This window comes from Plectropomus leopardus, chromosome 2 (genome assembly GCF_008729295.1).
Source record: "Plectropomus leopardus isolate mb chromosome 2, YSFRI_Pleo_2.0, whole genome shotgun sequence".
NCBI lineage: Eukaryota > Metazoa > Chordata > Actinopteri > Perciformes > Serranidae > Plectropomus > Plectropomus leopardus.
Window position 1 is genome coordinate 14512859 of NC_056464.1, and position 11164 is coordinate 14524022.

Consider the following 11164-nt stretch of genomic DNA (forward strand, 5'->3'; position numbering starts at 1 on the left):
ACTCCCTGTCATGAATTTATAAGTGTAGCACATATATCACATATATATATTAAATCACCTGTCACTTTGTCTTCTTCTTAAACTCAAGCTTTCCCAAAAAGCAATTTACCTAAAAGTGAGTTTCTGTTCCACACACTGAGGACATACTGCCACAGCAGATGGAGCAGAGCCACATGTAAGGAGCATGGATAGATTTACAACTCATCACTTAAAGAGTAAAACTGGCACATACACCGCCTGTGTTTTATTATTGCATCACTGAGACCACACAGATTGCCCATAGCTCCTGTATCACTCTGTACTATTCTGAGATCTTAAGCCCCTCTCACCTTAGGTGCTCTGGTTATGAGAGACAATTTCATGTGTGCCAGTTCCCATGGAGACTTGCCGAAGACCGCGGTGCAAGTGCAAGTCTAGCAGTGAGGCGAAGAAAAAAAGTTAAATGCTGCAATACTCAGATGGTTTGGTAAGCTCAGTGAAACCCACAGCTCATCATAAAACATCGAAGAAACATATCATGTTTCCCGTTCTTTGTGTCAGATCATTAAAATAAAAAAGAAGAAATGACATTGTACTAAAAGACGTGTTGACTGCAAAATATTCACAGTCATGTTCATGAACTTTGCGAGGTCAGGCGACTCATCTGGGACATTAGGGGGAGCACTGACTTTTCTTGCCAGAATTTCTTCGTGCAGAGTATAGTGGAAGGCCCCTGTTGTGACCAAATTAAAGGATCTTCTTTTGTTTGACAAACTCCACAGGGGAGATCAAGCGTAGGCAGAAATCCTTTTTGCCGCTGTTTCTAAGATTTCTCTTTTCTTTTTTTTTTCCGCGGAAGAAAGGATGTGAGGCACTGTCAAGACGAGCCCCCTGCAAAGAAGCAATTAAAAGCTCGGCCTTGTGAAGGTCTCGCTGCAGTACAGCCAGAAAAACAGCCTCGTGGTCGGGTGAAATGGAAAATGAAAAGCTTCCATCAGTTGTTTGATAGCAGTAGTTTGTTACAAGTTTACCCAAACAGCAGGAATGTGCCATAAAGGAGACTCACACATGCTTGTCAATGATAAAGTGCATAAGACCAAGTTGAAATACATTCCTTGGCTGGTGAAACATGCCCACATAAGACTCTCAAAGGCAGGAAAAACAGAGCTTTGATACTGTAAGTAAGTGTCAGACTGCTTTTTGGAAACTGGAAGAATAAGACAGCAATGACAAGCAACCAAGGTTTTAAATCCTTTCATACCTTCTAGCAATCATTTGGGTCAAGGAGTCTTTAAATGCACTTATTTGCTACTACAGCGAATGTTTATTCTGCTTTGCCAAATTTGGTTTAAGAGGCCTGTTGCAGTTGATTCTGCACCACTGATGCAATTCAGAGTAAGGTTTGCTCGCATTACATTTCAGTTTGTCAGCTCCTTTCTTTGTGTAATTGCGGTGCCAATCACGATGGGGACTGTTTGGGTACATGTCGAGCATTTATGGTAACGATGCTAAATTGTTGTCGTGGTGAATTAGCATTATCGTGCAGTCTGTGCGTAGGGTGACATAAGAGAAACTTGTCTTCGCTTGCCGCTGCCAGTTGGCATCAAGAAATGGGGTTTTGAGACACAGAGGAGGAGTGTGGGATGGAAAGAGGATGAGAGAGATTTTCAGAGGAGAGGGGGCACGATTATCGCTGCACTATGACTTCAGATGGATGAGGATTCGTGAAATCAGACACAGGAGAGTGACAGAGAATGACACAGGGCTGCTTTATTACTGTACGAACATGATTTAGAAATGTAAGGGGACACAATTCTGAGCAATGAAAGGGCTGTGATCACGAATGTAAATAATAATACATTCAATAATAATACATGACTGACATAGATTAACGGGGCTCTTGCTAATTTTCAGGTAATTCTCTTTTAAGTTTTTGCTACTTTCATGCTATGTTTTGGGCTATGTGTTGTTAAGTTGCTTACAGCCTTCCTCCCATTGTTTTTGAAATCACTCAAGCCACTTTGCTCAGTTTTCAAATGGTTAATGAATAAATTAGTTAAAACGGCAGTGTAAATATGTAATTCACATTACGGGAACAGAAAACTGTGGTGATCACCACTGATTTGGGGATAAAAAGCAAGGTAAATCATTATTAGCATTAGTTCTTGGTATATCGTTTAAGGTCCACATAAGAGTAAAGGTTACAGGTGTAGTAGTTAGCATTAAGCTGGATTTATAATTCTGTGTAAGTTAAACTGCACTTATGATGGCTACTTCCATAGGCTCTGAGGCCACACCATATTTGACACATGCCTTCTCCAACATGTAGCCTAGGCCTAATTACATTTAAAGGGACAGTTCAACCCAAAATCAAAAATACTTGATTTCCTCTTGCCTGTAGTGCTATTCATCAGTCTAGTTTGTTGTGGTGTGAGTTGCAGAGTGTTGGATATATCCCCTTTAAAAATGTCTGCTTTTTCTCAAATGTAATGGAAGTAGATGGCACTCGGCTTGTGGTGCTCAAAGCGCCAAAAAATACATTTGAAACCCTCAACAGCAATGTCTCTTTCCAGAAATCATGACCCAGTCACTCAAGATAATCCACAGACCTAATTATGAGCAGTCTTGTGTAGGAACTATTCTCTTCCCACCAGATTACACCCGCCAACTGTATCGCAGCGCAGAAGGAAGCGTGTATCTACGGCTAGCTCACCTAGCACCACTGAGCTAGCTAATGTTACATGTTGTGAATGACTTACGCAAACTTATCCGGAGACAAAACTTTTTTCTCACATGCATTACAACTAAAGCCTTTCTATTGTGGATAAACAGTGTAGGCATGCTACTTGCCTGTGAGACTGTTTATCCAGCAGGGTCACAGTCTTAAATGACATCACACAAGTGGGGTACAGCACATGCACGTTGAAATCTGGTCTGCAGTTTCCGGGCAACTGCTGACCAGATTTCACTGCACATGTGCCCTACCCTAAATGTGTAACATCATTTGAGACTGTGACTTCTCCTCTTTTCACCCTCTTTGCTGTTTATGGGTAAATGTTTTAAATCGTAAGGTCTCAGAGAAAATGCTCGTGTTCACTGAAGGCATATGGCTGGGTAAATGAGACTTGGATTATACTGCATGAGTTGTATGAGTTTGTAAATGAATGTTATGATTTAGTTTTGTTGTTGTTAATCATGGCCCCCTTTTTACCGCAATTTATCAAGAATTTTCTCCGGTTTTGGATTTTTCATTCATTGTAGAGGTATGCAAGAAAAACAAAGTTTTCTTCATGAATTTAATGTAACACAGGGTGAGTAATAGAGCTTGGCATCATGATGTCACGCCGCAGTGCACCACGGTTGCTGATGGGACTGAATCACCATTTTGTGTGGCTGCATGCCGTAACTGCGGTAATGATAAGTCAGGCCCCAAGGAAGTGTTCCTGGCTTTACAACACCCCACCCCCTGTCTTTTTTAGAAAGCTGGCTTCATCAGTCCAAAACGTCCTTGTGTAGCAGGCCTATACAATGGAAATAATATGAGAAACAGCCATTTTTCCAGTCCACAGAAATCACACTTTCAATCAATAACCTTTCTAACACAAGCTTTATCAGGTAGAAATTCCAAATATCTTGACAGGTATTTCTTGAAGGTTGTTATTTAGCTTACAATATTTATCACAAATCTCCTATGCGTTCTCCCACTGTATATCATTAAAGGAAGACCAAAAATCTAGGCTAGATGAAGGGACAGTAACTCAAAGTTTTTCTAATACTTCTGTCAGTTCCACATATAAAACTTTTTTTCACACAGAATAAACGGGGTCAGCTACAGCGCCAGAGTATCATAGAAGTAAAAGAACACTATCAGATATAGCATCAAAAACAACTGCATACTGCTTTGGTTTAACAAGTAAATCAGTACTAGGCTTTATCATTTGATTTGATTCAACTACTTGTAAAATCTCATATTCACAAAGCTACATTTTCCAATCCTTCCTTTTAAATATGTAAAGATGAACTCAAACAGTAGGCCTTAGGCTTTGTCAATATGTTACTCGAAACACAGGAAAGCTGCTAAAACTTTTAATCTGTGTACTGTGTAACATTTCATGGGCAGATGTATGATTTCTTATAGTGTTCTGATCCCCTGGCATTATCTGTGTGTGTACTGTACTGTAGGCTATGTAGGCATGTAGGCCGAGAGTTCATAATGTTTATTTATAAAATGTTTAAAAAAAAAAAAAAAAAAACATTGTTAAAGAAATGTCTATAAATATGCTAAATAATTCTGAGGATTTTTATTGAGCGCCACGTCCCCCGCGAAATGACTCGTTTCACCACCAGAATTAGATCAATTTGGTCGAATTAAATTATTTTGTCCCTCCTCCCAGAGCGCCAAACCGGATACTGCCGGCGGAAGTCTCTAGTGCGCATGCTTTATGGGCCCGGTAATGCGGAAGCAGCGCTGCTCTCTTTACACACTCATGCAGTGAGTAGACACGGGCTCTGCGATAACATAAAGTGTTTTTATTGGCGTGATATGCGTATAAAATACTTTTAAGTCATGGGTGGAAGTGCTTGCTGTGTCGTCGGCTGTAACGTCCGCTCGCACGACGGACAGGGCAAAAAGATAGACAACGGTTTGTCTTTCTACAGTTTTCCTGCCTGGCGCCAGAATCAAGGAAGTTATGTGTCCGAGGTGACGAAGGGGAGACGGCTGGCTTGGATATCAGCTGTAAGGCGCAAAGACATCAAGTTTTCCAACATCCCGAGATCGTTTAAAGTGTGCTCCAGGCATTTTCATTCGGGTGAGTGTTAAAGTCAAACGTGTGCTCAGTATTGCGCTGTGTTTGGTCCTGTTTTAGCACGAAGCATTGTTGTGATCCTCTGCCGTGAGCAGTCTGCTCCACCAGAAAGCCTTTGCACGTGTTAAACGTTGTGAGTGGGTCTATTTTAACTCGGGCAGTGATATTTTTCTTACCCACTTTGTGATGTGTTTTGCTTTTTTTCCACGGAAGTTACTTTACACTTAAAATGTTCTTTACCCTGACTGGCCTGCTCTGTTTATTTGAATAGCAATGTGCGTTTCACTCACATTTAATGTCTTTTGCCTAAACCTATGCAAGGTGCGACTGAAAACTGATGAGACTAACTTATATATATTTATTCCTCAGTCTCTGTATTAAGATTCAAAGAATAAAGATACACATAAAAATACAACAACCAAAAAAATCAGAGCAAAATGGCTTCTTCAGACTGAAGTCGATATTTAGTGTGAAACATGGAATCGTAAAACCAGAACAGAAGGTGGCGCGAACAACAAATATTGACCGTTGGACATGTTTTGAATGCAACCTGGTGTAAATGCACCAGAAGATTAGTATTGTAAATCTCATATTGTCTGCCCAAGAGAGTTCAAGACATGCTGAGTGGAAAGGGAATCACAATAAATACTTGCAATTTTAGCTTAGGGAAGTCGTTTTATTCTGAAATATTTGCATTTTTAGTACTGTACACATATCTCCTGTATGTTCTGGATGTATTTTAGTAAAGAAACTACTGAGGAATAAATATGCATGGTCATTATAGCCTTGCAGAAAAACAACAAGTATTATGTTGGCCTAAGACTTTTGCACAGTACTGTATATGTAGTTATAGACATACTGATGGATAGATAGGTAGGATAAAGTTTTAATTTTAGGAAATATGGTATGTGCTTTGCATATGTGTTTATGACTGTTGGTTGCAAATAAGTTATATCAATGCAATAGAGGGTTTTTTTTTTTGTCCTGGATACTAATTCATCATTATGTCTCCTTGAAGGTAAACCATCATACGAAATGGATCAGTCACATCCTGACTGGGTTCCAACGCTGCACCTTGGTCACTCAGAAGATGAGATTGGCGGAGACGGGGCAGAGGTGGAAGTGGCAGTAGATGAGGAACATGCAGACCAGGATGAAGCAGAAGCAGAAGCAGCAGAAGATGAAGTGGCACACAGTCCAACGGCTAAGAGACAAAGAACAGAATGTCAATTCTGTGAGCGCAGCAGTGCAGAAATCAACCGGCTGTTGCAGGAGAACAGGGAGCTCAGGTGTGAGCTGAATAAGAGGAAGATGGATGAAAACTTCTTGGAAGCTAACACAGACAAGGTCCGGTATTACACGGGACTTCCATGTTTTGCCATTTTAGTTGCATTGTTCAACAATGTTAAGCCTTTCCTGCCTGTTGTTAAGAACTTGTCACCCTTTCAAATGATTTTATTGACACTCATGCGTCTGAGGCTCGATCTTCCAGTCCAGCACCTCGCCCACCTCTTTCATGTTTCATGTGAAACTTTTTCCACCGCCTTTGCCGACACCATAGATGTGTTATATGCACGCCTTAACCCCTTGGTGCACTGGCCCGAGAGGCATTGTTTACAAGCCACAATGCCAAATAAATTTTTGGAAGCTTTTGGTCAACGTGTTGCTCTTATTGTTGACTGCTTTGAAATACAAACAGAAAGGCCGTCAAAGTTAAAATCCCACGTGCAGGCTTTTTCCCACTATCAAAGTATGGACACATTGAAATACCTCATTGGTATTACACCACAAGGTGCAGTATCATTTATTTCCAAGGGATGGGAGGGGAATGCCTCCGACATGCACATAACAGAGAACTCTGGCCTTCTTAACAAACTTTTACCGGGCGATGTGGTGTTAGCTGATCGAGGCTTTGATATCAAGGAAAGTGTGGGACTGATGTGTGCAGAGGTTAAAGTTCCTGCGCTCACCACAGGACAATATCAACTCGATGTTAAGGATGCTGAAAGCACACGTGCATTAGCACACCTGAAGATTCATGTTGAAAGGGTGATTGATAGCATGCGAAACAAGCACACAATATTGCAGAAGACGATACCGACTAATTTGTTACTTCAGTGTGAGGATGAGAAGATAACAGTCCTTGACAAGATTGTGAATGTTTGCTGTATTCTGATTAACATGTGTCCCAGTGAGGCTGTAAAACCTAATGACTCTGAACAATGTGCATTTTAAAAGGATACTTTTAACCAGCTATGTATCATAACGATGTGGGTAGGATGTGTAAATGAACTGTAGCAAACTTCCCTCCATCTTACCAGCACTAAGATCTCCCTGCTCATCTCTCAGCTCAGGATTTCGCTGGCTCTCAGGTTGTCGTTGAACTTGCAGATTGTATTTACACATTTTTGTATGCCTGCCACACAAAGAGTACAGAGGCAGATTGAGAAAGAGACCTGCTCCTCCCCTTCACTTTCAAACTGAGATCGAACGGTAAAACTAAGCAGCGCTGATCTAATATAAACCCAGATTCTGTTGCTGCATTGCCTATTTTTACGCCTCAGATGTTTTCAGAAACATGCTTTGGTTAACTGTTTAACTGAGATTGTTTGTTGCCAGCCGGTCACCATATTGTTTCTTGTGGAGAAACGGCCAGGCTGCATTACGTCCACTTCCAGTGGGAGTGTTTATCGGTCCGATGCAGCACAGTGTATTCTGGTAGTTGCAGGTTTTCTACCTCTTTAGCAGAAGCCACAGCCCTTTCTCGCTGTTTTCTCTGGTCATGTAGCACTAATGTCAAAAGTATTTGTGTTTTTCTACTGCATAGACACTCCAGTTCTTTCTTTCCAGCAGTATAACCTGTAAATATTAAGGATGTTGTTGCCATATATAAGTTTAAATGCTATGGCTTGTATGATTTTGTTACATTTTTTGGTTTCCGGAAATGTTTTTAGTTAGATGTTTGTTTGTAAGCTTCACATTAAAATGGATTACACACTGAGATCTGGTAAAAACTTTGCTTTAATATAGATATTTTTTAATTTAAGTATAATGTGTGATTTTTGGGTGCTTGTCATAGTGAAGGTGGTACTCTGCCTAACTGCACTTTTTCAGCATGAAATATAAACAAATATCTTAAGGCGGTATAAGCAAAGGTCACAAATACAAACAGTATATCTTAATGGAAAAGAAGTAACAATAGGGCTGCAACCAACAATTATTATTAGTGATTGATCTGTGATTATTTTCTTGATTATCAGTTTCAGTTTTCTGTGCTGTTAACCCTTTGAAACCTGGAGTGACTTCGGTTTTCTTGTGCTGCTTTCAGACACCTTTGACAAACATTTAAACTTTTGAAACCTGAACAAATTAGTCTGATTTCTTTCAAAAACACGATAGAAAAGCAACAAGCAACTTTGTAAGAAATGTTCCACAAATTGCAAGAAATGTATACATTTAGAAAATTTGTTTTTAAAAAGCTAGGGAGAATCCATAATGATAATGATCATAATTCCATATTTAAATTATGTTACAGATTTATTGTGATTTTTGAACCCCTTTTCCAGATCATTGCCTAGTTTGTTTGTTTTTTAGCTAATTTTCCTGAATGTTTTGCTAATTTTTTGGGCCTTTCCACTTTCTGTGCTCTTTGCTTTATTCTCATGTTTTTAAAGATATCAAGCCAATTTGCTCAGGTTTTAAAGGGTTAAGATTATACAAATAAATAAATTTGAGCAGCAGAAACCAGTGATTATTTTTGGCATTTTCCCTCTGAAAAGGACTGAAACAATTAATCAAAATAATGATGAATCAACTAATAGATTCACTTAGTAATCATTGCAGCTCCAACCAATATGTACATATCATTAAAGAAAAACAAATATGAAAGACCAGTAGGTCCTACATAACATTATGAATGATGCAAAAAAAAAAAAAAACAATACATTTCAATGTTTATTCTTAGTGAGTAAATGAGAATTTTCAGGTGGTGAAACGGGCAGGATGCTGGAGCGGCTTTAGCGGCCCTGCAACCACAGTAATTCACTCACTCCTGCCGAGGTGAACGAGAGCAGAGGGAGAGAGCACTGTGCTGCTGTCAGAAGTTATCTGTTTATTTTTCACTGCAACAAAATGCACTTGTGGCTTGAGAGTGAGTGAAAATTGTCAGTTCCATGTGTCTTATGGTAAATGCGAGAGTTGGTAGCCCTATTCATAATTTGTCTAATAATTTGTCTTTTTTTTTTATCTATTAGGTGGATTACACATTTTCAATTCCTTTTCAAAACTATCCCACAAATGAACTGTTTGTTGTTTTGCATTACCTCTAATCTTTGTTTTTGTAAACACACATAGAGCAACTTCTGGATACAGTCTGAAAGCCTCTTATTTTTTACTTAATGCGTTAAGTGTGCCGTTTTAAAGTCCACATCTCTAAACTTTAGAGCATGTGAGATTATAAATAATTTGCTGGTTGTTTCATGATAATTAGCTCTGTTTACAGTTCTTATAGCTCTCTTCTGAGCATAAAAATTGGATTTGTATGGATTTCCCCAAACCTTCACAAATTAGTATTTAACTTTTAGGTTTGCGTGATGAGGGGCTCCGCTTTTAAGGACGGCCTTGCGAGCATCACATCTCATGCTCGATGCCCCATTTGGCTGGTGTGGTAGACAGTGCGTTGTGAGTTGCACATCTGTTTCACAACTGTCAGCACTGGCCTTTCCAAACTGGCGGCAAATACAGCATGCGTCTCTGAAGCTGTATTTCTTCCTGCTTGACATACACCCCATCTACTCTCTGCACATCTCACAGCTGCTGCCTGTGCATCAGCCACACTTGCAGCATGCCTGTATTTCTCAAAGTGCAGTAGGATAACCGGCGGTTCATGAATGCACGCTTTTTAACATAAAGAGGGACTGAGGTGCTGCAGAGGGCTGCACAGCTTCTCTACATAGTGCATAATTTTTCTCCATCCCTGACAAACCTACAGCCTTGCTTTGCTGCAACAGTGTTTGTAGTGGTGGAGATAACTCCTCATGATTACCTGGTGGAGTTTTCCTTTTTTTTTTTTGGCATTACTCCTTATGGCTGACATGGTGCAGCATACACTTATGCAATGGTCAAGCACCTCCTTCTGTGCAGCTTAAGAGGTAGCTATAGTCAAATCCGTATCCCACTTAAGGGAGGATCCTGCTTAAATTATTGAGCAAAACCCATCTATAACAGTCTTTGCTCAGTGAATCTGAACAGTAGCCTCCAGTTTGAATCACAGAACACCTACATGGGTACATGTTTCAGCTACTCCGGCCATGCATGTGCAGTGGGCACACTCACTTCCACTGCAGCTGACGATTACCCACGGCTTTAAATTTGACTTGCTGAGAGTGTGAAACCTAACCTAACCCATTTACGTACAAAACAATAGCAAAAAAAAAAAAAAAAGAATAGCCAATGGGTGAAAGTGTATTCTATTTACTTTATTATACTAATATACAACAAAGAATGCTAAAAGAAAGCTTAGTGATAACATTTAACGTTACAAAATGACACTCATGCACTGCCATCGGCATCACACAAACTATGAATATGCTGTATAAAACACATAAGCTAGGTGTCATCACGTCCATGCAAACAGTATATCTTAATGGAAAAGAAGTAACAATAGGGCTTCATTCATTTTTGATTATTTTCTTGATTAATCAGTGAGGATGATTATTATTAACTTGATTATAGTGTCAATATGCTTACCACAGGCTTCTGAAAATTAAGGTCTAAAACAAATAAAACAAATAGCAATGTGTCATCACATACACTATACGTATATATATGAATGTATGAAGATAAAGAGATATATCTATTTGCTAATGTATGTGCAATGTACATTAGGTCAAAAGGTGAAAATTAAGTATTTCACTGCTGGAAAGATGGTCCATGCAGTAGAAAGATGCAAATTTTTATTTGAAATTGGTGCTATATAACAAGAGAAAACAGGAGAAAGGGGCTTTTGCATTAGCTTTTGTTCAGGAGGTAGAAATCCTACAACTACCAGAATGCACTGCACCACACTGGATAATAAATACTCTTGCTCATTTGCAACACAATGACAGTTTGGCATTTCTTCCTGTTTTTCCACAGGAAAGAAGCTCTCCTGGCCTGTAAAATGACATACAAAATGACATACCAAATTACTACATTTGGAACAAAAAGAATATTCAATATAAATTGGCTGACAATGTAAATGTATTGGTGAAATAAATTGGCAGAAAATTTGGGTCGTAAGGGACAAATTCTGTCTTAGTAGTAAAATTAAAGAGGTTTCCTTTAAGAGCAACCAAAAAATAAATTTGAGAGATTAAGACTAAATATTTAATTTACTT

General features: G+C 39.3%; 1 protein-coding gene across 1 annotated transcript; it reads left to right on the forward strand.

Moving 5' to 3' along the window:
* The first annotated feature begins 4444 nt into the window (after positions 1-4444).
* On the forward strand, positions 4445-7742 carry LOC121950801. The gene is made up of 2 exons (XM_042496922.1): positions 4445-4790; positions 5806-7742. Exons 1-2 carry the CDS (start codon positions 4547-4549, stop codon positions 7020-7022), a joined length of 1461 nt encoding a protein of 486 aa, XP_042352856.1. The 5' UTR covers positions 4445-4546; the 3' UTR covers positions 7023-7742.
* Positions 7743-11164: the final 3422 nt, after the last annotated feature.

Bases quoted from the DNA above. Each gene is read 5' to 3' on its own strand.
- LOC121950801 (XM_042496922.1), top strand. From the start codon at position 4,547: ATGGGTGGAAGTGCTTGCTGTGTCGTCGGCTGTAACGTCCGCTCGCAC. The intron at 4,791-5,805 runs GTGAGTGTTAAA...GTCTCCTTGAAG, and splicing joins CTCCAGGCATTTTCATTCGG to GTAAACCATCATACGAAATG.